The 26001-nt window shown below is 55.7% G+C and overlaps 2 protein-coding genes across 2 annotated transcripts; one reads left to right on the top strand and one right to left on the bottom strand.

Moving 5' to 3' along the window:
- The first annotated feature begins 6752 nt into the window (after positions 1-6752).
- On the top strand, positions 6753-11862 carry CTSF (cathepsin F). Its single transcript, XM_043581716.1, has 14 exons — positions 6753-7117; positions 7334-7432; positions 7727-7811; positions 7904-7965; positions 8092-8167; positions 8768-8881; positions 9001-9146; positions 9235-9331; positions 9411-9491; positions 10285-10404; positions 10484-10548; positions 10655-10745; positions 11151-11209; positions 11292-11862. Exons 1-14 carry the CDS (start codon positions 6908-6910, stop codon positions 11364-11366), a joined length of 1380 nt encoding a protein of 459 aa, XP_043437651.1. The 5' UTR covers positions 6753-6907; the 3' UTR covers positions 11367-11862.
- A 135-nt stretch (positions 11863-11997) lies between these two features.
- Positions 11998-25220, bottom strand: ACTN3 (actinin alpha 3). Its single transcript, XM_043581715.1, has 21 exons — positions 25032-25220; positions 21262-21376; positions 20967-21086; positions 20565-20651; positions 20395-20482; positions 19859-19937; positions 19694-19775; positions 18839-18924; positions 18463-18555; positions 17780-18010; positions 17508-17655; positions 16200-16350; positions 15492-15600; positions 15256-15396; positions 14810-14992; positions 14233-14367; positions 13965-14144; positions 13394-13540; positions 13236-13301; positions 12375-12533; positions 11998-12291 (listed from the first exon to the last, which is right to left on the bottom strand). Exons 1-21 carry the CDS (start codon positions 25176-25178, stop codon positions 12133-12135), a joined length of 2706 nt encoding a protein of 901 aa, XP_043437650.1. The 5' UTR covers positions 25179-25220; the 3' UTR covers positions 11998-12132.
- Between the last annotated feature and the right edge of the window lie 781 nt (positions 25221-26001).

Raw genomic sequence — 26001 nt, 5'->3', positions numbered from 1 at the left:
AGGTGGGTCGGAGGGGTCTGGAATGAGTTCAGACCGTATAGTTGTTAATTGTCGTTCTCATAAAACACTGCTGGAAGGAAACCCCTGCTGTTTGCTCCCTTGTCCTAGGAAGGTCAGTTCCATCTGGTCGTGACCTGTGTATTGGGTCATCTCCTAGATGCTCTCATTTCTGGGCAGCATTTGCCTCGGAATACATGGTGCGGACCTTCTCAAACTCCAGTGGCAGAAGAGGGTGAAATAAACCCCTTGGTCTCGGACTTAGGGGTGAGATGTAAGCAGCTGCCATTGCATTGAAAATTCAGGTCTTAAAAGAGGTGCTGCAAGTTTGGCACATCATCTCAAATAATTGGGGGATGTGCCTAATAGAACATAAACCTAAAAAAAGTTGTTTTAACGTTTATTCATTTTTGAGAGACACAGTGTGGGTGGGGGAGGGAGAGAGGGAGACAATCTGAAGCAGGCTCCAGGCCTGCTGTCAGCACAGAGCCCGACAGGGGGCTCAAACTCACCGACCGCTGGAGGACCCCAATATCATGACCGAGGCCGAAGTCGGACGCTTAACCGACTGAGCCACCCAGGCGCCGCAAAGGACGAAGTTCATTTTAAATTTATGTTCTAGGGGCACCAGGGCGGCTCAGTCAGTTAAGTGTCCAACTTCAGTTTAGGTCGTGATCTTGCGGTTTGGGAGTTCCAGCCCCGCATCGGGCTCTGTGCTGACAGCTCAGAGCCTAGAGCCTGCTTCAGATTCTCTCTCTCCCTCGCTCTCTGCCCCTCCCCCACTCATGCTCTGTCTCTCTCTGTCTTTCAAAAATAAATATTAAAAAAAAATTAAAAATAAAGTCTCAAAAAAATAAAAGAAACTGGTGTACAAAAGCATACTTTTTCAAACATGAGTGCTCCTAAGATTGACCACATGTTCCAAATTCCTTACCTAGACCTCCTGAAACAGAACCTGGGACCTTACATTGTCAATGCCTTTCCCCCCCCTCCCCCACACCCTGTACCTCCCAGTGACAGATCCCTTAGTCCATTTCTTAGTCCATTTCACCTGCTTGGAGGAAAAATGCTCCCTTTATGCTTTCAATAGCCCTGAGGGGTCTGCAGAGGCCTGTGTGAGAAACAGAATCCTTACTGGTATTATAACTGGTTTCAAACCCTGCTTCCATTTACCATTTCTGCAACTTGGGCAAGTTACGGATTCTCTTGTTGCCTGAGTTTCCTCCTGATGTGAAATGTGGGGGTTCAGGAGTGAACGGTCAAGAAGGAATTCTTGAGACGTCTTCGGTGCAAAAGGGTGTTTTTATTAAACTACGGGGACAGGACCTGTGAGCAGAAAGAGGTGCAGTGGGGTGGTGAGAGTGGATGATTTTATACCTTCAAGTTGGGAGGGGGTTAGGGCTAGCTGTTGCTGGGAAAAGGTCATTTACTACTGCCTAGTAAAACTCTAGTCACGAGACCCTTCAGATGTGTGTCAGTGCACCATATGCTTGGAGGATGATCGCTGACATATATGGGGAGAGAGAGATAAAGGAAGTTTCCCGAGGAATTTTTTACAGGATCCTGGTGGTTGGGCTAATGTCAAGCTAAGGTTGCCTGTTGCTTTTTGCCTGCAGCAACATGTTAACATTGAGGCAGCTGAGCTTTTAAAAAATTTTTTAAGTTTATTTATTTTGAGAGAGAGAGAGAGAGAGAGAGAGAGCATGAGAATGATTGGGGGAGGGGCAGAGAGAGAATCCCAAGCAGGTTCCAAGTACGGAGCCCCATGCAGGGCTCGAACCCATGAATCCTGAAATCTTGACGGGAGCCCTAACCAACTGAGCCACTCAGGTACCCTTAATCTAGATTTCTTGATGAGTAAATAACAATGTATACAAGAGTGACTTTCAGTTTCTACTCTCTGTAGTTTTGCTTTTTTCCTGCACTTCATGCTCCTGTGTCTAAATAGGGGCACCTGGGTGGCTCAGTCTGTTAAGTGTCTGACTTTACCTCAGGTCATGATCTCACATTTCATGACTTTGAGCCCCACATCAGGGTCTGTGCTGACAGCTCAGAGCCTGGAGCCCGCTTTGGATTCTGCGTCTCCCTCTCTCTCTGCCTCTCCCCTGCTCACGCGCTCTCTCTCTCTCAAAAATAAATAAACATTAAAAAAATTTAAAAAAAAAACTAATCTAGACTGCGGACACGTGTAATCAAAACTGTGGAGTATAGAAAAGCTAACTTAAGTATAAGTGCTTAAACTATGAAATTTCTAAAAAGAAAACAGTAAATAATTTTGATCTCAGGGACGATTATCTTTTTGTAAATTATTACTGAAGAATAATTGACATACTATGTGACATTAGTTTCAGGTTGGGACAGTTTTCTTAGATATGACACCAAAAGCGTGATCTATAAAAGAAAAAATATGCTAAATTGGATTTCATCAAAATTTAAGTGTAAAAGGTGCATAATCTTTGATCCAGAAATGCCTGGAGCCAGGAATATCTTGTCACACCAGATAGCAAAAAGCTATCAAAGAGGGGGTGGGGCAGAGAGAGAGAGAGAGAGGGAGGGAGAGAATCCCAAGCAGTCTCTGCACTGCCAGCGGGGAGCCCGACAAGCGGATGTAACTCACAAACCACAAGATCATGACCCAAGCCGAAATCAAGAGTCAGACGTTTAACCAACTGAGCCACCCAGGTGCCCCAGAGGTAGCTGAACTTCTTGAGGAAGTTCACTCTGCCTGCGTCAAGTACTTCCCCATGGGCTGTAAGTTGTAAGGAAATTTAATTTTTTTCTTTTGCCTTTGTTTTCCCCATCAGTCCGTGGCAGCATACCTGTCTCATAGGGTTGTTGTGGGTTAAATGGGCTAATGCATATACGTGCTGAGAACACTGAGGGCCTAGCACGTAGTTAGTGCTCACGAAATGTGAGCTATCATTTTTACTGTTGTTAATATCTTTATGTGTGGGGCGCTCTTCTGGGGAACACCAGAACAGATGTCAGGTGACCCCGATGATCCCCACCTCCTGGTGATCACATCTTTGTGTAGGCTCTCCCCTCCCCCCTCCCTTGAGTGTGACAGGCACCTGTGACTTCCTCCTAAAACCAGTAGAGTGCCGCAGAGTTGACCAGATTATGTGTATGTGATTATACAAGATTGCAATATCTTTACTTCCCCTTACTGGCTTTGAGGAAGCAAGTGGCCATGTTGGGAAGGCCCACACAGGAAAAAACTGGGGGCAGCTGATAGCCATCAGCCAGCAAACAACTGAGGCCTCAGTCTGGCAGTCCTCAAGGAACCGAATGCTGCCACTGACCGCTGAGCTTCCGAGCAGATTCTTCCCGAGGCCAGCCTCCCATGAGACTGCAGGCCTGGCCATTCATTTTGTGATCATGTTTCACACAGTGACAGATAACTAATATACAACCCCTCACCTCCCGATCTCTTTGCTCCTGCAGTTGTCTCCTCTTTCTCCTAAATCATCAATATCCCCCTTTCCATTTGGTCATTCACACCAACCCATAAGCATGCTCGAGTGTCTCATATCTTAAAAAATACTCTTCCGACGCCTGATGCCTCTTACCTGGCTAGCTGCCACCCCATTTCTCTACTCTCCTCCATGGCAAAACTTCCTGAGAGCCTTGTCTCCAGCCATGTCCACATTTCTCAGATTCTCCCCTCAACCCACTGCCGTTGGTGAGGGCTCCGGTGACCTACATGTCAGCCAATCCAAAGGTCACGTGTCTCTCCTCTTTATATTGCCTTTTCCGTGGCATTCGAAGCAGCCGGCCACTTCCTTTCCTTGAGATGCACTCTCTTCTCCCACTCTGTTGACATCCCCTTCTTGTCCAACGTCGTCTCCTTCCCAGTGTCCTCTGTGGCCTCCCTCTTCCGTCCTCAGCTTCTGAATGTTGGCATGCCCCTGGTTTCGATGCAGGCAGGCCGGGTCCGAGGACCCAGAGGGGTGTCTCCTGCAGGACCAGCCAAGAGGGTCCTTGGCTTCACGCGGGATGGAAACCAAACACGGGCCAGCAGCAGGCGAAAGCGGAGTTTACTGAACATAAAAAGCAGATACAGATGAAGTGCCTGGGGAGGCTTGGAAAGGAGAAAAGGAGCATGAGTCTCGTCTTTGCTTGTGATCTGGTCCTCGCCTCCCACCAGGCGTCCAGGAGCTGATGGAGCGAGGACAAGCGCTCAGGCGTTCTCCTTAACTCATTCAGGCCCTGAGTCAGGGGTCTTGAAGTGTATGGCCCCTCCCAGTTACCCCTTAGCTGTTATCTCTCATGCTGGAAGACTCCAAAGAAATCATGAACTCCTCAACCTTCACGAGGAGGACACATTTTAAGGCATATGTAAGGCGGGGGTGTGGGTTCTGGCATGAAGACAAGGAGGAAAAGGAGCAAAGGAAACTCAGCTTTTTCTCTCAGGAGGTCCCATCAGCTTCCTCCCCGGTGAGATTTCCCTTCCAGGTTGTGAGAATTGCCCAAGGGAACATATGTGCTCCTTAAAAAAATATGCCTCACCTCCACCCACTCTATTAATTATAATTATGCTCTCTTGCCTCACTCTGGTGAGAAAATGAGCCACCCTTCCCCCCCTCCCCACCCCCACCCCAGACACTTGTCAAGTGGCTCCAGTGTCAAGGGAACAAACTTTGAGGAAGATGACTGTTTCCCACAAAGGCCAATGTGGATTTCTGTTATCCTGGGTCTAAGAAAAGCCCATGGCTTCTGCTGGTGCCTTAGAAATCCCTATTTTATTCAACGTTTATTTATTTTTGGGACAGAGGGAGACAGAGCATGAACGGGGGAGGGGCAGAGAGAGAGGGAGACACAGAATCGGAAACAGGCTCCAGGCTCCGAGCCATCAGCCCAGAGCCTGACGCGGGGCTCGAACTCACGGACCGTGAGATCGTGACCTGGCTGAAGTCGGACGCTTAACCGACTGCGCCACCCAGGAGCCCCAGAAATCCCTATTTTAAATTCATTCAGCCTCAGACCTCTCAGGAGATGAAGTGTGTGTGAGCGTGGGTATGTGATCTTCCGTAGACACAGGTAGGAGGCCTGGGTCAACGATAGCAGGCGTTTCCGAGATTCTTCCAGCCATAGTAACACCATTTATCCTTCTAGAAAGTGAGGCTATGCATTAAACAACAGTCGGGTGACATCATGCCCACTCCAGGGCATGCCAAAGGAGTCACTAATTCATTCAACAAACATACGCAGGTTTTGTGTCCGGCACTGTACTATGTGCTGAGGAAACAGCAGTGAGCAGGACAAGGTCCCAGCCCTTACGAGCTCCTGGCCACCTGGAAGACATCCACAAGCGAAGAGGAAATTGCAGTCCAGCATGAAAGGAAGTTCACAGGGCTTGGCATCTAGGAGTACAGCGACAGTGGCAGCTAGTCCGGCCAGGGGCAGTGGGGTACATCAAGGATGGCTTCCTGTTGGAAGTGTCCTCTCAACTGAGAACTGAAAGATGTCTGGGTGTTGGGCAGAGGGAAGAGCAGTGTGAAGCTTCCGAGGTGTGCCTGACCTTGAACTTCTGAGGAGATGCAAATAGATGGAGGCTGGGGTTTCAAGTGCGAGGCACAGGGTGAGGACCCAGGCGAGACGGAACCTCCAGGGGCTTGGGAAGCCGCATTAAGGATCTGGGACTGTCTCCTGTAAGACACACAAGGGGAGCCCCCGGGAGCTTAAACTGGGAACAGCATAACTGGGAGAGAAAAGTATCTGCTGGAATCCTTCAGGCCATGCCCTCTCAGACCACAGCCAGGAAGGAGCTCAGAGCTGGCCCTGGTCTGGCTCCAGCACTTATTTCTGAGTAGCTGGACAGTCACTTCACCTTTTTAGACCTCTGCTGCTGTAACAAGTCAGATTTGGATCAGGTGACCTTTGATATTGGTTCTTCACACTCTCCAAGCCCACACACCCTCCATCCCCTTCTGGGATTTCCTCAATTCCCTTAAACTCTCACTTCCCTGCTTCTCTCCCTAGCTGGGAACACCTTGTGGGACAATTTCTCTTTCTCATCTGGCTCTCCACTAGAGTGGGAGCTCCAAGCAGTCAGCACTATGCCTAGTGCATCTGTTCACGCATCCTCTTCCTAGGCCCTGGAACACAGCTGTGAATGCTTGAACGAACCAAAGACAACCTCCCGCCTTCCTTTAGTAGTTACCTAATGCTTGCATGTTTGTGTTTGATCCTCACAATGGCCTGAGGCACTGCCAGTCCAGGGGAGACTACCTGCCATTTTGCTGATTGGCAGAGGGGCCTCAAAAAGGGGCAACTGAGCCGTGAACCCAGGTTCTAAAGCCAACTCTCCAGGTTCAAGTCCAGCTCTATCACTTGCCGGGTGTTTAGTAAACCATTTAATCTCGCTAAGCTTCTATTTCCTCAAGTATAAAATGAGGACAATACCGACTTCACGGATTGCTACGACGATAAAAGGGAGATGGGATATAATGAGTAACATACAATAAGCATGCAATAAATGTTAGTTACTATTTTCATTCTCAGGCTAGCGTCCGTTCCTCTCCCCAAACAATAGCTCTAAGACCTAACAGGATTATTCCAAGACTGCAGCGCGGGCCATGGGTCTACGTACAGAACTGCTGCCAGGCTGCGTTGTACCCCCTCCTACACGCCCCCCACCCTACCTCTCCCCTCCCCCTCCCCATCTCCTCCCCGTTCCCTTTCCCCTCCCCGCTGTGGCTCCAATCCGCCTGGCGGCCAGCGCGCCCCACGTGCCTCACGTAAATAACCGAGTGCGCAGGCGCCCGGGACCCGCGGCCGTTGGCCGGCTCCCCGCCGCCCCGGGATCAGGGGGAGGGACGCCGGCCCCTCTGGCCGCGGGCCGCTCCGCCCCGTCGGTTGGTCCCGGTCTGTCCGTCGGTGCGTCCGGGCCTCCGGCTTCGCCCTCGCCATGGCGCCCTGGCTGCTGCTGCTGTCGCTGCTGGGGTTGCTCCCCGGCGCCTCTCCCGCCCCGCCCCACCGAGCAGCCGACGCTCGGGCCCGGGAGGCGGCGTACCCGGAGCTACTGGGGCCCGCCCGCTTCGCCCTGGAGATGTACAACCGCGGCCGGGCTGCCGGGACGCGGGCGGCGCTGGGGGCCGTGCGCGGTCGCGTCCGCCGGGTGAGGACGCGCCGGGGGCGGGGGCTCCCCAGTGCGGGTGCGCGGGGCCCCGGTCAGTGGGTTGGCAACTTTGGTCTGGACCAGGGGTGTGGGCGCTGGACGCCCGAGAGACGAACCTCTGGTAATCGGGGAAAGGGAAGGGGGTACGGCGGGGTCGTGGGAAGGACGGGCTGAGGAGGGAATGGATGTGCCTACTTCACCCGCCCCTCCATCCAGGCGGGCGAGGGGTCCCTGTACTCCCTGAAGGCGACCCTGGAGGAGCCCCCCTGCAACGACCCCACGGTGTGCCAGCTCCCTGTGTCCAAGAAAACCCTGGTGAGTGACGGGGCTCCTGTAATTCCCCGCCCCCACAATGCGTCTGGGTCAAGTCAAGGGGAAGGGATGAGAGGCACCAACTATCCAGCGTTGAGTCACTTCACAGGCCCTGAGGGCTAGAGACTGAAATGCTCTAAAAGGGGGTGGTGGTGACAGGGTGCTGGGTGTGCCTCACTCTGCACTGTGGGGGTGGTTGCCTTGGAGGCGGTCTTCACCTGAGGACCTTCCAGCTGCATCTTGCCAAGGCCTTGTTCCCATACCAGCCCCCAGACTCGCTTCCTCCTCTCCCTCCAGCTCTGCAGCTTTGAAGTCCTGGATGAGCTGGGAAAACACATGCTGCTGAGGCGGGACTGTGGCCCAGTGGATACCAAGGTTACAGGTGCTGGGATAGCCCAAGGATACTGGCATAGTTCAGATAAGACTTCACTCAGGGTTCAGCCTTGATTTCTCCTCTGTTCCAACCCCATTCAGATGACAGAAATGAGACTTTAAGTTCAGTCCTTCCACTGTTGAACAAGGACCCCCTACCCCAGGTGAGGAACCGATTTCCATGTAGGAAGTTGGCTGCTGCTTTATTTACCCCCCCTTTCCCTCACCCTGGCCTGGGCTCCCTGGTCAACTGAGAAGGACTCCTTGTGAAGACCCCTGTGCCTTTCCAGGATTTTTCTGTGAAGATGGCTTCAATCTTCAAGGAGTTTGTTACCACCTATAATCGGACATATGGGACACAGGAAGGTGAGGACCCAGCCTTGGCTGTACCTGTCCCAATCAGATCAGGACATTCCCCTCCCCCCACTTGGTATCTTGGTGTTGGGAAGGGGAAGGACACAAGAGGCAGTGCCTCCTTTCAGAGACCCCTAAGTCCCCAAGTTCTTGCCCACCCTTCCAGGACTGGACAGCTACCTCAGGTACCTGGTCCCTTCTCCCATCTAATTTTCCTGGTCAGAAAGCATGGGCCTTTATCATTCTGGATAGAGTGGAACGGGGCAAAGACCAGATTTTCTCTGCTGGTGCCCCCACTTCCCTGGCATGGTAGCCGTTCCCCATGACCTCCTATCTAAGGATGCCCTTAGGAGACCATTTTGGTTCTGCCTTCACTCCTAAGATACCACCAGCGTTGCCCCCAAAGTTGATCACACCTCCTGCTCATCGCTTGTGCGTCTGGGCCTCCCCTCACCTCCAGCCCTCCCCAGGGTCTGTCCTTAAAAAGAGCTTCAGGCCTGATCCTGAGCCCACCTCCTCCCAAGGGAGACACGTGCCAGTTAGTCCTAGTGCCCCTCCTTTTATGATCTGCCTGGGGTCTGAGACTTTCCTCTCCTGCTCCTTGGTTCTCAGAAGCCCAGTGGCGCATGTCTGTCTTTTCCAACAACATGGTCCGAGCGCAGAAGATCCAGGCACTGGACCGTGGCACAGCTCAGTATGGGATCACCAAGTTCAGTGACCTCACAGGTAGAAGTGGTGGCCAGAGCTCTCGTGGAGCCTGAAAGAGTCAGGGCCTACTCCCACAGCCCCGGATCAGGGCTGCCTAATACTTTTCCCCGCCATGCCCTGCCCACCTTTGCCCACAGAGGAGGAGTTCCGCGCCATCTATCTGAATCCTCTCCTAAAAGAGAACCGCAACAAGATGATGCATCTAGCCAAATCCATTGGTGACCATGCCCCACCTGAGTGGGACTGGAGGACCAAGGGGGCTGTCACCAACGTCAAGAATCAGGTTGGACCCCTAAGAAGCAATGGTGGGACATGAAGGCTACCTTGGGGTTGGGAAGGGACCCAGCCCTGACTTTGTCCGTATCTTGCAGGGCATGTGTGGCTCCTGCTGGGCCTTCTCAGTCACTGGCAATGTGGAGGGCCAGTGGTTCCTAAAACAGGGGGACCTGCTCTCCCTCTCTGAGCAGGGTGAGCATCCCACTGTACGTTCCTGTCCCCAGCCCAGCCCCTCCAGAGGGCTCCTCAGGACCAGCCTTCTGTCTCCTAGAGCTCTTGGACTGCGACAAGGTGGACAAGGCCTGCCTGGGTGGCTTGCCCTCCAACGCCTACTTGGCCATAAAGAATCTGGGTATGCATTCATGGGGTCAGGATGGGCAGTGGGAGCCACTTTTCCCTCCAAAAGAAGTCACTTTGTGAGGGGGAGATATATGAGCATGGAAGTCATGTGAACTGGGTTCAGGTCTTAATGCTGGCCCTTAACAAAGACCTTGAGCAGGTCAGCTCTTTGAGAGCCTCGGTTGCCTCATCTGTGAAATGGGGATGATCTTGCTCACTTCATAGGATTGCCTTGAGTATCAAGTGAGGAAATATACATAAAGTTTCTGGCGCATAGCAGGGGTTCTTGGTGTTTTTGCTGCTTGGAGGTCTGTATTTCCGTAATACCACTAAACCAAGTAGCACACACCTCACCCTTTAGAAGAGGTATTAAAGTGGCAATTCAGTTCAGGGGTGGGCTGCGGTGGCACGAGGATGAGGGGCTGAGGGACTGAGGTGGCTGTACAGAGACTGGGGACCTGGCAGGTGTCTGGACCAAATTGGGAACAGACTGTCTGAGCCGGACAAGCAAGCCATGGTGAAGAGTCCCAGGAATGCCAGGATGAATAAAGATCAGAAGTTGGGAATTGAGTTCCATCTTAGCCACATTTCTCGCTGGTTACTCCCCCATCCCGCTTAGTCTCTGTTTTGTCATCTCTAGAGAGAGGCTGTTGTTCAGAGGGCATGGCCTTGGTCTGGGATGGACGAGGACCTTGAGACCTCACATATAAGGGGCTGATTATAGCTCCTGGCCAGAAGACAAGTGTATGGTAAACGGGGGTCCACCTTTTCTCTCCCCTCCCCACCCCACCCCCACCATTCCCTAGGAGGGCTGGAGACAGAGGATGACTACAGCTACAGTGGCCACTTGCAGACCTGCAGTTTCTCTGCAAAGAAGGCCAAGGTCTACATCAACGACTCAGTAGAGCTGAGCCAGAATGAGCAGAGTGAGTAAGGGACAGGGTAGGGACAGGCCAGGTGGGGCTGGGGCCTGTGTGTCCCTGATGCTGTCCCTCCCCGTCTCAGAGCTGGCGGCCTGGCTGGCCAAGAAGGGCCCCATCTCCGTTGCCATCAATGCCTTTGGCATGCAGGTAAGGTCCCTGTCTCTTGCCTGTCTCTTGCTGACTCGTTTCCCACTTCTCCTTGGAGTTGGCTCCCTACTCCTTATTCTCGCCTTCCACCCCCCCCCCCCCCCAGTTCTACCGCCGCGGGATCTCCCACCCACTGCGGCCCCTCTGCAGCCCCTGGCTCATCGACCATGCAGTGCTGCTCGTGGGCTACGGCAACCGTGAGTTCCACTGACGCCCTCTCTGCCCATCCGCCCCAGCTACAGGCAGAGATTGGACCACAGCAGCTCAGGGCCTTTGGAGGGGGAAATTGAGGGAATGCCTAGGAACCCTGTCCTACTCCTGCTTTGGGCCACGGGCCAGGCAGGAGCCCTCCGTCCCTTCTGTGGATGGCAAAGCTGAGGTAGTGGAAGGTTGAACTGAACTGTTACAGATGAATAACCTGCCAGAGGAAGACGGCCGGGTGCCCTCCCCAAACCCCAGAGCCGTACCAGGAGGGTGGCAGGTGTGGGCCTGTCTTGTTTTCTGCTCTTTTCCTAGTGTCTGTCACAGTAGGCTACAGCAGATACTGGGAGAGGGCCATGTGCTGGGGGTCCTGACTCCTTGTCCTCTGCCCTGCTCCTCAGGCTCTGGCATCCCCTTCTGGGCCATCAAGAACAGTTGGGGCACTGACTGGGGTGAGGAGGTGAGTCTTGTCCCCTTGGCCGTGGCTCTCCAGCTCCCATCCTGCCCTGATGCCCTTACCAGCTCCCCTGCCTCTCTGCCAGGGTTACTACTACTTGTATCGTGGGTCCGGGGCCTGCGGCGTGAACGCCATGGCCAGCTCGGCCGTGGTGAACTGAGGAGCGTCGGCACAGGACCTGGTGCCGACCAGAGCAGCCCCTTCCTCAGCCTGACCTGCGTGTCCAGGCCCCTCCCCAGGAGGCACAGCTGGCTGAGTGACGGCCACCGGGTTACCTCAGGGTGAGAAGGCACTGGCCTAGGGCAAAACCCCTACCCCTCTCCACTCCACCCCACTCCTGCCCTGAAGTTCCCCAGCTGCACCTTTGTAGACTTGTGGTAGCTAGGAGGCTCTTGAGCTGAAGGATGATGCCGCTGCAGTTGATGCTGGGGCAAGAACCTTGGGCTTGGATAAGGAACAGGTGGGAAGAAAATATTCTGGTCTTAAACCCAGCTCTGTCTTCAGCTGGCTCTGGCTTCCTCTCCTGGCTTTCCTCTGTCTGATGCTATAAATTTTCTGGTTCCCCTGGATTTAGGGACAGCGTTTCCTTCCACATCTACGAGAAACTATTGTAACTACCTTTTTCTAACAGCAATAAAGAGGTGTCCTAGGCCCCAGTGTGGTGTGATTGTTTAGTACCTTTGGGCAAAGAGGGGTGGTAGGGATCCCTGGAGGGTTAAGGTTGGGCAGCTGATCCTGCTCAGGAGCATGAGGGCCCAGTGTCTGCTTCAGGAACCAAAAGGAGATGGAGAGAGGCTCACGGATGGCTCTTTATTCAGAAATACGTGGCTGGCCGTTCTCTGAGGCCTTTGCTCCAAGAGATGGATGGAATCAGCCAGAGGGAGTCTCCTCTCTCTGACTCATGTAGAGAACTTTAGGGATTGAGGTCAGAGGTCACTCTCCCCATAGAGGGCACTGGAGAAGGCCACATAGTCCAGAGCACCAGCTGGAGCCCCAGAGCCTTTGTAGGGTGCCATACGGCGGATGCAATACTCGGCCTGCTCAGCTGGGAGCTCCCGCCGCAGCTCCTCAGGGGTGATGTAGTTCTGGGGGAGAAAAGGCTATTGAGGACCCCCAGATCCTGTTCCTTGTCCCAGCCCGCCAGCCCTCTCCACCACCCAGGACTCACCTTATCTCCTGCCAGGATCTTGAAGGAGGCCACAACTTGCTCAGCTGTGTCGGTCTCGGCTGTCTCTCGTGTCATGAAGTCAATGAATGCCTGGAAGGTCACAACTCCGGCTGCGTTGGGGTCCACCATGGTCATAATGCGAGCAAACTCCACTTCTCCCTGCAGGGATAGAGGCCAGGCACCATGCCCATGGGTGCTGAAGCCAGAGGACTCCTGATGTCCCTTTCTGGGGACTGTCCAGCTTTGGCTTGATGACCCCAGTTACAAAGTGCTCTCTTCCCTCCATAGACGGTGCCGCAGCTTAGCTCTGGCTTTATAGGAAGTCCTTTCTACTAAGCTAAAAACTGCTTCCTGTTCCTGGCAATGTCCCCTATTGCCCTTTGGTCCTGATCTTTTTTTCTGGAGCTCTCTGTAGTGCTGTTTCTCTGGGGGGAAATGTTGCAAGCTAAGGCGCTTTTGTTTTTTTCTTTTAAAACTTATTTTTATTTTTGAGAGAGAATCTTAAGCAGGCTCCATGCTTAGCACAGAGCCCAATGCAGGGCTCAGTCCCAGGACCCTGGGATCGTGACAGCCAAAATCAAGAGTTAGACACTCAAACAACTGAGGCACCCAGGGGTACCACAAGCTCAGGCTTTTGAGTCACATAGAACCAGATCCAAATGCTAGCTGTGTCCCTGAGCAAGTTAATTCACCTCTCTGAGCCTTTGATGGCCCTGCGTGAAATGAGGTAATTTTGCCCAGCCCCGGTGGGTGTGATGAGGAAATGAAGTGCACGAGGAGTGGGGAGGGGTGCAGTAGGTGATCGGTATGCAGGAGAGAGACACTGATGGGGCTCCTGCGATGCGGGCTGGGGGCACTCACCAGGTCATAGCCCATGGAGATGAGGCAAGCTCGGAAGTCGTCAGGCTCCATCATCCCATTCCGCTTCTGTAGCGCATGAGTGGATGTCAGACTTGGTCTGCCAACCCCCCGCCCTGGCCCCCAGGTCCACCACCCCACAGGGCTGGGCCCCTGCTGACCCGGTCAAAGTGGTTGAAGGACGCCCGGAACTCGTTGAGCTGCTCCTGGCTCAGGCCCTTGGCGTCTCGGGTCAGTACCTGGTTCTCCACCTCATTGATAGTGCGGGCGATGGAGGTGAGCAGCTGCTCCCAGCCTACGCGGATGTGCTGCGGGGTCGGCGGTGGGCCAAGTCAGCGGGCGGCCAGTGCCTGGCCGCTGGTGCTAGCTTCACTTCCAATCTGCTGTGTGCCCCTGGGAGAGTCTTCCACCTTATTGGGGCTGTGTCCCTATCTGGAGGTTCCACTGAGTGGCCTCCAGCAGCCCCTCCTGCCTTGCAGTCTGGCGACTTGTTACGTATTAAGTGTTGATCAACTGGTCATGGCAAGACCTGGCCTGGCTTTAGACTCCTGTGTGACTCTGGACTGGTCACTTCCCCTCTCCAGATCTCAGTATCCCCATGGATACACTGGGGGACCTGGACAAGCTGAACTGGGGACCCTCCTGGGGCAGACGTGCTATGTCCGGCCACGGCTGCCCCAGGCTTCCCTGGCCAGTGCCACCTCCCCTCTCTCCTCAGCAAGTGGATCCCACCTCCATGCTGTAGACGGTGTGCTTGTTGTCGAACACCAGGCTCTCCTGCAGAAGCTGGTGGTCGCCCTCCAGCCGGTCAATGTTGCTCTTGTAGTTGATGATGTTCTGCTCCTGTTGCCGCAGCCCGGCCATCTGTTCCTCCAGAGACCCGGCCATCCCTGCTGCTAGGCGCCCCACCTCCTGTAGGGGGACCCAGGCGGGATGTGAGCTCCCTGTAGCCTGGCCCTGGCCCCACTCCCCCAGCTCGACCGCACCATCCAAGCCTTACCTCCACCTTCGCCTGGATCCAGGGCCCAACAGCATTGGCTTGAGCTGCAAACTGTCTCCGGAGCCTCTCGTTCACCTGCTGCCGGGCCAGCTCCTCCTGCAGCGTCTGGTCACGGCTGGGCACCAGCTTTCGGACCTAGGAAGGAGGGTGCTTGTGCGTGGGTCAGCTCTGGGAGCGAGAAGATGGCTTTGAGGGGAGGTGGGCTCCGACCTCTAAAACAGGCCCTGCAGCTCTGAGCCAAGATGTCTGGGCTATATGGACAAGCTCTTGGACAAGTCATTTGACCTCTTGTTTCCTCATCTGTGAAATGGTGCTGATATAACTGATAGCTAACCTAGGTTGTTTTATAAAGATGTCCACAACCAGGCTCAATACAGGAAAATGCTGCTGTTAATAGCCATTTTACAGATGGGGCCATGACAGGAAGGGTGACTTATCCAGGGCTACATGAAGTCTGAGAGACCCCAGATCCCAAGGCGGACTTGGTTCTCCATATCTTGGGACATCTGAGCTTTCAGGGCAGTTAGAATGCACGGGAGTGGGTGGGAGGCAGGGAGAGGTCACAGGCAGTACTGACCATATCCCACTTAGCGTTGATGTCCTGCGGTGTGAGGTTGATGTAGGGGTTGGTGAGGCTGGGCCGCAGCCCGTACGTTTGGCAGATCTTCTGGATCTCACCCTGGATACCCAGGATGGCCCCTCTTTCTCGGTCAGCCTCGGGCAACGTAGCCTTGAATTGGTCGTGTGCAGTCAGCAGGCTCTGGGAACGACAGGAAGGAAGCATCAGCCAGCACCCTTCACTTCCCACAGGCAACAGGGCAGCAGCGTGCTCCAGGCCACCCAGCAGGTCCCCGGCAGGGCTGGCTCAACCCAGGCCTCCAGTCTCCCAGCCTAACACTTGGGAACTGGGGTTTCCCTCCCACCCCCATTCCCCAGGAACCCAAAGGAATGGCTGACAGGATTCTAGGCCAGCTTCCCCATCATTCCATCCAGCACCCCCGCACCCAGAACCCCCGCGTCCACCTGGGTCTCCTCCACTGAGTGCACCAGCCACACATCCTGCAGGTCCTCCACGGCACCATCCAGCCAGTTGTTGAAGGGTGCTGCCCGCCGGGCAAACTCCAGCTGCAGCTGGTCAATGGTCTCCAGGAGCTTCTCCATCCGCTAGGAGCCATGGGGATGGCGAGTCAGCAGCCTGCCCACAGGCCCCTCACCAGCCTCCGGTCTCCAGCCCCCAGTTCTCTGGCCCCCAAGCCCACCTCCAGCGCGTCCCTCCTCTTCTGGGTCAGTGTGCCCAGGTTGTCCCACTGGTCACAGATGGCCTGGCAACGGCTGTTCACCGAGGCCGCATCATGGTAGTCCAGCTCACTGGGGGCGAGAAAAGGGATGATCGTGGGGTCAGACCACAGCCCAGATTTCCACCTGACTGTCCTCCTGGGACTGGAACCTGTGCCCCAGATGAAGGCGGGGGTGTCAGGGGAGGTGTGGGGGAAGCAGGGCAGTCCTGAGGGTGGAGATGGGGGTTCCAGTGTGATCCCTGGGTAGGAGGTGCCGGCAGATCCTCAGCTCCAGTCCCTCCGGACGCTCGGATGTGGGAGGTGGGTCGTGTTTCAAGGGTGGGATTGCTCGAGAAGGGGCGGGTGTACAGGAGGTGGGGGGCGTGGTCAAGGCTGATGGGGAGGTTTTGGGAGAACCGGCCACGGAGCTGAAGGGGGCTGAAGGGGGCGGCCAGGTTAGGGGTGGCCCAGGAGGGTGAGGCAGGCCAAGCACGGGTAGGAAGTGCGGGTCCCAGGTGGGGACAGGACAGGATTACGGGAGGAGGGGAGGAGCAAGTGGTGACGGGGAGAGACGTGAGCACCAAGGCAGGGCTGCTGACTTGAGGGCAGCGGGGAGCCCGGGTGGGCGGAGGGACGAAGCCAGGTAGGGGCGTTGTCACCGGGGCGAGCCGGGAGGCGGGCCACGCCTACTTGAGCTCCTGGGCCAGAGCGGCGATGTGCTCCACGCGGTCCTGGTGCGCCGCCAGGTCGCTCTCAAAGGCCTCGTGGCGCCGCAGCAACGCCCGCACCTCCTGCAGCGAGGCCGACTCGTAGTCGCGCTGGCTCAGCATGTCCTCCTTCCCTACTCAGAGAAAGGACCGGCTCGGGTCACCCAGCGGCGGCCACAGCGGGAGAGGGGGTTCGAGCGAGGCTGTGTGACCTTGGAGATTCCTCATCTGTGAAATGCAGGTGATCACACCTGCCCGGCCTATCGGCCTATCCCTATCGTAGGGGTTTGTTCCTGGCGCTAGGGTGATAAAGTGAAGTGAAGCTCCTGTTCCAGGGCATGACCTGTAAATCACGTCAGTGTCCCCGGATCCTGCACGTTTCAGGGTGGCCCTTGGTACAGTTCGGGTATTATTGCATATCGAACTACCTCCCAACGACTAATGAGCCCCTGACCTTTGCTCACCAGTTTCCCCAGTGCCCGCCACAGTGCCTGACCCTTGGTAGACCTTCTAGGAATATTTGTTGGATGAATGAATGATGAATATAAAAGTGCTTTCAGAGTGAATTACCATAATTACACAGATAAAACTACAATAACAATAATTGCAGCAGCGACAATTTATTGAGTACCTTCGCATCTTGCAGAGCTGGTAACGGGCTTAAAGATTCAGAAACCCCTTAAGAGTCACCAAATGGCTGTATATTTAGGGAGTTTTTATATCAAAGCATTGTTATTCTTTGGGCCCATAATCCATTATCGGATGTTTGTTCATTATTTTATTTATTTATTTGTTTGTTTGTTTATATATTTATGTATTCACTTATTTTGTTCATTATTTTTGACAGAATTCATTTATTTGTAGGATTAAAATCCCTGGTAGAGTACGGAATGAATGTTTTCGTACAGAGTGTTATATTTGACTCATGCAGTATTTTGCCACCAATATGCTTTGAGTATAACATAATTGCTGTTAGCATTGAGGACTCACCTGCCACATGTACAAATAAAATGCTGAATGACAGATTAATCAGAGCAGACCTACAGAAGGCCAGAGCTGGGAGACAGTTAGGGGTTGAAGTTCACAGATGAAGAAACCGTGGCACAAAGAGAAGTGACTTGGTCGCACAGCAAGTCAGGGTAGGACTAGAAAACAGGTCCCCACCCCCACCCCACCTCCCTAGTTCCTGGCAGAACAGGTGCTCCTGACCCGTGCATTTTGCCAGGACCCCCCTCCCCCACATACCAGTTTTCACCCCAGGACAGACCCAAGCCCCGTGAGGTGTACCTACCCCGGGTCCAGGTTTCGTGCAAGGAGGCCTTCTGCTGGAATTTCTCAGCCAGGTGCTGGAGCCGCTGCAGGCGACGGATCTCCGAGAGCAGCCAGTCCTCGTAGCCTTTCTCCACCTGCTCCAGCCCACGCCATGCGTTGGCGATGTCCTGTGGGACAGGCAGAGGTGTCTTCCGTCACGGTATGCCCATTGTACAGATGGGGACACAGAGCCCAACGTCGCCCAGAGGATGTGGGCAGAACGGGGGTCACCCCATCCCCGGCCTGGCTCACCGAGACGAGCTTGCCCTCCGAGGGCATGAAGGCGGGCCGGTGGCTCAGCCGCAGCTTGGTCTGCAGCGTATTGAAGTTGATTTCCAGCTGGCACTTCTCCTGCACTCGGGGCGGCTTGTGCAGGCGCCGGTAGTCCCGGAAGTCCTCCAGCTTGCGCTGCATGGCACTCATGCTGGGCTCGCCCACACGGTTCTCCAGCCACGGTATGGTGCGGCGGATCCATTCCAGCAGCTGCCAGGGCCAGGCAGGTGCAGCGCAGAGAGCTCTGAGCCAGTCTGCTCACCCCTTCCACCCCTGTCCACCCACACCCCGGGCTGTGGCCGGAAGGAGGGGCCTCCAGCAGAATGGGGGTCCCCGCTAATCAGGGAAGGAGTGGGATGGTAAATGTCCGAGTCCAGGGACCAGCATAGGCTAGCACAGAGCAAAGGGTCATGAGATTGCCTACATATGAGTGAACAGATAAATGAATGAGTAAAGCAATGAATGATGAGGGAATCAGTGAATGACCAGGAGCTTGGACAGGCAGCAGAGGGCAGGAGATGAGTGAAGATGGCAGGGAGAGGCTGGAGGAGGCCAAGGCCAAGGCCCTGGGGTGAGGGAGGCTCTGTGGGCCCGGGCTTGGGCCAGGGTTGGCGGAGCACAGGTAGGGGAAGGGGAAGGGCCCTCTCTGGCCTCAGTCTCACCTCACTGGCAAGCTTCTCATACTCCTCCATCAGCTTCTCGTTCTCCTGGTTCACAGCCAGCACCTTACAGATCCTGTTGGCAGCCGTCTCTGCCTGTCCCGGGAGGCCGAAAAGGTGGGCACTAGAATGAGCTACTGCTTTCCCTGACACAGCTTTCCTCCGTAAAGCCCTTACAATTTGGATCCGTGCAGACAGGGGAGCACATCTTTTAGGATGAGGAGGGAGCTCCCAGACCAGATGCCTCTGCTTCTGAGTTCCCCAGAGACTGAGTATATGTGGCTGGGACAGTGGCGCTCCCACCCACATGGGGCCCAGCACCTCCAAATGTCGGACCACAAGCCCAGCCCAGGCAGCAGTAGCGGAGGGGCCCCCTTACCTGCTCAGCCCCGGCGAAGGCGTGGTAGAAGCAGGAAACATAGGTCATGATGGCCTTCTCATCAGGCTTTGGGGTGTTCACGATGTCTAGGGGACAGCAGTGAGATACAGGTATTTATTGCCCAAAGCCAGGCTTGAGGAATGGGCTCACGCCCCTAACAAGGCAGAGAGCTCCCTCGAGACGGTAAGGGTGGAGACATCTAGTCACGGTTACCAACCGCCAGCTACCCCAAACCTAGCGTCTGCCTCTTCCCTGGAGCCCTCCCCAATCACCCCAGTGTCCAGCAACCTGCCCCTCTGTGGGGTGAGAAAAGCGTAAGGGAGCGGGTGAGTGAGCAGACACGCGGCCCTCAAGAAGCACCAGCCCACACTGCCCGGTGTCTCTAACCATCCCATCCCTCTGTGGGTCCACCTGTCTTCCGTCTTTTCCCCAAGTCCTCATCCATTGGTGCCCACAGACCCAGGGCACCAGGCACAGTAGGTGCTCAGAAAATGTTTGCTGCTTCGATTGACTGAAGACTTGACTGGGCACAGGGACAAGAGGCAGGGCCTGCCCTTAAGGAGCTCCATGCTCCCAGGCACCCAGGTAACAGATCTGAGACAGAAGGTGGCACCGTGAGGGAAGAAGAGGAGAGGCTGCTTCCACTGGCTGGTGAGGGGTAGGCAGGCATGATAGAGGGCTCCTGGAGAAGGGGGCCTTGGGCAGGAAGGATTCTGACGGAGATGGGGGGGGGGGGAGGGGAGGGGGAGGGGAGAGAATTCCAGGAGGAGGGAAGAGCAGGGGCAAAGGTGAGAGGGTGGGACCACGCCATTGGTCAGTAAGTGGAGTCCTCGGCCAGGCTAGACTTCCTCTCACCTTCGGCATCCAACATCCTGGGGATGTCCAAGTATTTCTCCGCCACCTCAAAGGCAGTGTTTAGGTTGCCAATGGGGTCATCCTAGATGGGCGGGAGCAGGGACAGGTGAAATGGCAGCTGAGGGCAGAGGTGGGGAGTTGGGGCTGGGAGTGACAGAGGCCTACCTTGCGCAGCTTGGCATAGTCGATGAGGTCGGGGCGGTGTCGGTGGATGAGAGCACAGAGAGCCAGGCCATCCTTCCAGCTGGACAGACAGAAGTGGGGGTCAGTCCCGGATTCGAGCTGAGGCTCTGTGCTTCCCTCACTCCAGGAGCATCCCCATCAGGACAGCCTCATCAGTAAAATGGAGTTGTCTAAACTCCTTGGCTTGGCATTTGAAGCCTTTCATTACCAGAGTTGGACCATCTCCTCCAAGCTTATCATGATTCCTTCACATACCCTGTCCTTGGGCCACACCAATATCTAGATGTTTTTGCTTACAAGGTCCCCTCTGGCTGGAATGCGGTTCCAGGGATGCCTCCAGTGCACCCTCCCTCACCCTCCTGGATTCCATCGCAACATCGACCGAGTCCTCCTATTTTCAGACACTGTGCCAGGAACTTGGCTGTGACCTCTCCTCTCCTGGGGCTTGCGATAGGGGCCAGCTCTGTGCCCCAGAGCCCAGCAGAGGCCCATGTGCATGTGCTGACCGGCTGACAGACCTGGTGTGGAAGTTCTGCACGTTGACGTTGCGGTACGGCGCTGTCTTCCGCTGGCACCACAGGAGCAAGCCTTCCTTGGCCGAGGTTTCTGGGTGGGGGTGGGGAGAGCTATTGGCTGGGGAGAGGGGTCTGGGCCAGCCCTCCCACTCTATCGCTTCCCCACCACTCACCCTCCACAGAGATGTCCTGGATGGCGAAGCGAAGGATGATGGTCCAGATCATGCCCAGGGTCATCTTCAGGTTCCCGTCAACAATCTCTGCAGGGTGGGGAGTGGGGACAGATTCCAGCCGACATTCACGGCCTGTACCACCTCAGCTGCCTTCCCTCCTGCTCCGCTCTCCGGCCCTTGTCCCCCATCCCAGAGCCGGTACCTAGTAAGTGTTCAATCCCGGAACACCTACTAGCGCCAGGTCCTGTGCCAGCACTTTGGGCACGTTTGCCCCTTAACGGCCCCTCCCAAGAGGCCTGGATGGTCGACTCCGTGGGTGAAGAGACTGAGGCTCACAGAAGCGACTTGACGCCGGGACCGCCCTCCAACCCCCTGCCAGGTCTTCTCCTGCCACCTCCCTACCTTCGGCACCAATGGACACCAGCTTAACCCCCTTGCTGGCAATGAAGTCCAGGGCCTTGTTGACGTTGGCGATCTTGTGGAAGCGCATCTTGCCTTTGTCTGGCCTGGGTAGCCTCTCTCCTGGGTGTAAGAGGAGAGGTCAAGGGTCAGAGGTCACAAGAAAAAGCCGAAGACCCTGTCCTCAAACTTCCCCCTCCCCCACTTCATCCCCTCCAGCACTCTGCTGCCGCGTTCCCCCAGCTCTCCGGATTCTCCTAGGTCCCAGGGTCCCTGTGCATTGATTCGCGCCCCTCACCTGAAATGACCTCCAAGAGTAACATGAGTTTGAGGCCATTGCGGAAATCTTCCTCGATGTTTTCAATCTGGGTGCCGGCCTTGCGCAGGTGTGAGTTGCACCAGGCAGTGAAGGTCTGGGGGGCAGAGGACAGCACTTAGACCCTAGCGCCGGCTCCGGGGGACATCAGGGTAGATCTCAGAGCCCGGGCCCCGGATTCAAGTCCTGGCCCAGCCACTGACTTGCCATGCAAGTCCTTTTCTCTCTCTGAGCTTTAATTCTCCTGGAAAAGGAAAAGTGGGCGCTGGGGCCCACACAGGTCCCAGTTTGGACCTGGGACACACCAGTTCCAGTCAGTCTCAAGCACCTGAGGGCGATTTAGAAAAATTGTAAAGCATACGCTCCGAAGTGTGGGGCCCTCCCCCACACAAGGGCCAATGCAGGGTGATACCGCCCTTCTAAGGCCTGAAAAATTCTGGACTGAAGCATGTCCGGCTCTGAGGGTTGTGCCTGAGGAACTGTGCACCCGTGTTACTATTATCTCAGCCCCACTGCCCTCCCGGGGCTGTTGTGAATTGGCCTCCAAATAGAACGTGAGGGTGCGAGAGCTTTGCAGGTCGCAGAGGATCATCTGGGCACAAGCGCAGCCTAACACGGCTCCTGGAGGTGACTGCCCTTCCCCTCTCCCTAGAGTCATCCTCAGCCTCAGCCTCTGTCTGGGATGGGAGGGGGGGGGGCTGCTGTGCAGTTGGGTGTATATTGGGGATGGGCGTGACCTGGTGCAGCCTGGTGCACAAGTTTCCACCAACCTATCAAGCCTTCAAGCCCTGGATTCTGCCATTAGCCACAGAGTCCTTGGTAGAATCTATCCTTGGGCTCCAACTCACTCACTGTGGCCCAGGGTACACCCCTTGCCCTTTCTTGGGCTCAGTCTCCCCATTTGTACAATTAATCGCCCAGACTTCACGATGTCCCCAGGTCTTTCTTCCTCCAATCTGGCAGGATTCTAGAATTCAGAGCATTCCCCCACCACAGAGCAATGAATTCTGGGAGGTGGCCCTGGAAGTCAATTGGAGTTATTTCCCTCAGATAGCTTCCCTTCCCCAGACCAGCTTTTCAGCTGTCCTTAGCGCTGGACGTGAAAGATGATGCTTTAAATACTTGAAGGACTGTCGTTGCTAAGGAAAGAAAGTGAGTTTCCCATTACTGGAGGTATACAAGTGAGTCGGAGCACTACTGGTTGGGGCCCCAAGCACAGGAGAAGGCAGTCGGGTTCTCTGTAGTTCCCTCCAAACCCAGAATCTGAGATGCTCTGGGTCTAGATAAGGCAGGGAGGAGAGGCAGGACTGGGCGGGGGTTCCACGGCGGAGGAAGGGGCATTCTCTCCTTTGACAAACATGACTCTTAATGAGATGTGGTCCCTGCCGTAAAGGAGCTCACGGTCAATCAAAGAGTCACGTTGGTCTGAGAAGTGCTGGGAGAGACTAGTGTCAGGGAGAGGAGGAAAGAGCTCTTCAAATCAGATGGGGGGCCTCCTGGAGGAGGCCACTATCTGATCTGAGCTGCAATGGAAGGGCAGGAATTATTCAGACAGAGAAGGGCAGGCAAGGGCACGCCAGGCAGGGCCAGCGCCACAGGCAAATGCTCAGCAGGGAGAAACAGCTGTGAGGTCTGTGGGGCTATAGCTATCTGGGTGCCGCTGGAATGAAGCTGGGGGTGTTGGGGTATAAGTGGTGAGAAGCAGGCCGGAGGGGCGGCAGGGGCCAGGTCATGCACCATCTTGGGTGCTAAGCCAGGGACTTTCAACTCGATCCTGAGGGCAACAGGGAAGAGAGGGAAGCTTTCAGGCAGAGGGAGGTGGGCAGAAAAGTGTCTTAGAAAGCTCTTTCTGGTTACAGAGTGGAGGCAAATGGCTTGGCAGAGCAGAAGGGAGAGGTGAGGAGGTGGTGCCCAGGACCAGGGTGAGAGAGGAAGGGTGTCAGTGAGGCGGCATAGGGCAGGATCAGACAGATGGGGTAGAAACACTTTTCCTTGCTGAACCGTAAGCTCCCTGAGGCAGAGGCTTTGTTTTGTTTCCTGCTGAATTCCTGACACCTAAAACAGCACCTGGCCCATAGTAGGATCTCCCTAAGAAATACTGAATGAATGTTTTTGAATGAGGTTGAACGAAGAGGACTCAGGCATCGAGTGCTCCAAGACCCAGAGGAAGTGCAGGGGTGGAGTGGGGCTGAGGATGAGCACAGAGATGCTCAAGTTGGAGGAGAAAGAAACTCTGGAATGGCCAAGTCCCAGAGATGCTGACTGATTTCTGGAGCGTCTACGTTGTGCAGCCGTTGAATGAATGGATGAGGTGGGTGGCTCTAGGTTGAGTTAGAAGGATATCCCTGATATTTTGTTAAGTGATGAAGGCAAGTTACAGACTAGCACGTGTCTTATGAAGGGCGGGCGGACCCGGACCTGAGAGAAACATGGTGGGTGGGGTAGGGATAGGGGTTGTGGCAGAACAGATGGCAGCTGGAGCCAGGGGCAGGGATGACATCACTGGGAGATGGCCAGACCCAAGGACCGCAGCCTTGCTCGGAGACAGGTGCAGGAGGAGCTTGAGGGGAAACGTGTCACCGGGGGTACCCCGGCCTAGTCAGCTGAGCCTCCCAGACTCTGGGGTCATCTCCTGTCATCTAACCCAGCAGGAGTGCTCTGATTCTAAACCCTAGGATTCTCAGATCCTGCAAATTCCACTGAGCACTCCTGTTCCCTGCCCTTTCCTGGAGTCGCACGCTGTTGGCAAATGCTGAGCGGGGTCCAATGACTTCATGGTGTCCTCCCTACCCCTGGCCTGCCACTCCCCAAAGTTTCCTCACTCCAGCCCGGATCATTTTCTCTTTTGGGAACCCAGGTGTTCTGCCCCCTCCACTTGGGAAAGTCTGGGAGTGAAAATAGATCAGGGAGGGGGCCCGAGTGCCCTACAAGGCTGGGCCTGGGCAGCAGCTGCCCGTGTGCCCCACTCCAGCTCCCTCAAGGCGCTGCCTCAGCACAAAGTGTCCATCTGGCCGGAGCGTCAGGTTACTGTGTAAGGGGACCCAGGCTCCCCTCCTCCTTGACCCTGTGGCCTTTTCAGCAGACTTAGGGCCTCTGGGGTGGGAAGGGGTATCTTGAGAAGGAGTGGGGGTGGGGCAGACAAGGGGCAAGGACTCTCAGGTTGGGAGGGGGGTCCTGCTTTCTGACAGCATATGATTTGGGTTCTATCTCTGCCCCCTTCGGGGCTTCAGGTTCCTCATTTGACAATTGGGATGGAGTCGAAATGAACCCCAGGGTGGAGAGAATAGAGAGAAGAGAGTGGGGAGGGGTCTGGGATGGTTCCCTCCTCCTGCACACTCCCAGGTCCACCAGTTGCCCAGCCGCAAGTCCTCTGGGTGGGGTCTAGGATATTTAACTAGAGGGTTGGTGGTGTGGGGAGAAAGATTATTCTCCCCACGCTCCCCAAACTTGGATCTCCTGGGCTTCACCCAATCCCTTTTCGCCAACAGAAGTGGGGCAGTGGACACTGGGTAATGAACCCTGAGGGGTGGGGACCCCAGAAACTCTACTGGTTATCCTAAACCCCTCATGAGCGCTCCCAGCCCTCTCTTCCAGCCCTAGGGGACGGCAGAGGACTGATGGGCAGAGCCTGGGCTAGGGAGTGGCTCTCCGGGTTAAGACAGGCTCTGCCCCAGACCTGCTGAGATGCCAAGGACAAACCGCCCGTCTTCTCGGGCCTCAGTTTTGCCATGTGGAAATGGGTGAGCACTCACTTTCCGCTGCTGCTTCTCCCAGGCCGGGTCCAGCAGTAGGTCGCGGTCCCAGTCCTCCTCCTGTTCCATGTACTCGCCGCCCCCGCCGCCGCCCGCGAAGGGCCCCTCCCTGACCCCCAGACCCTCGGGCTGCATAACCATCATCATCTTGCTCGGGCTCCTGGCTCCGCTGCGCTCGGCGCTCTCCAGAACACCGGGGCCGCGTTAAGTAGCTCCCCGCCCAGCCCCGGATCGGATTCGCGCTAAATATGGGGGAGGAGGGAGGGGCCGGATGGGGGCGAGGGCGCTCGGGTCGGGACCTGGCGAGAGGTTGCCCTGGGGCCAGGGGACTGCAGGATTTGGGGGTGCTGGGGGGATCCCATGACGGAGATTCGGGGTTCCCGTCCCGGCTCCGCCTCTTGGGTGCTGTGTGGCCGTAGGAAAAGCCACGGCCCTCTCTGTTTCCTCATGTGTACAACGGAGATGACGATAATAACAGTGACTGTAGACCGCTCTAGAAGCTGCCCCTTGGGCCTCCTGCTGACCCTCTCCCTGCGCGGCGCTGGTGGGAAACATAGAGCCCTATCCCCATTTCACAGTCAGAAACAGCGAGGCGCTGAGCTGTTTGAATGTTTTCTGGGGTGATGGAGACGCTCGGGCATGGGAAGGGGTTCCAGGCCAGCTGGATGAGCCGATGCAGGGCTATTAATATCGGGGCGGCTGGGGGTTGAGGGGGAATGAATGTGCTGAGCCGGGAAACCCCGATGCCACCGAGTCTGCAACTCAATCCTCCAAACCAGCCAGCGAGAGCAGAGGGCGTGGCTTCGGTGGAGGGGCGTGGCCTCCGCTGGCGGGCGGAGCTATAACGTGCTGTCCTTCCCTGCTCCAGCGCCAACGGGATTCCAAGCTTCTCGCCGGCTCATTCGTCCGTCCAATCACATGTCTGCATCTTCGGGCCGCTCCCTGTGACTCTAAGCCCCCTTCGAGCTTC

This window comes from Prionailurus bengalensis, chromosome D1, assembly GCF_016509475.1.
Source record: "Prionailurus bengalensis isolate Pbe53 chromosome D1, Fcat_Pben_1.1_paternal_pri, whole genome shotgun sequence".
NCBI lineage: Eukaryota > Metazoa > Chordata > Mammalia > Carnivora > Felidae > Prionailurus > Prionailurus bengalensis.
The sequence above is the reverse complement of the archived record's forward strand: the minus strand, read 5'-3'. Positions and strand labels throughout refer to the sequence as shown.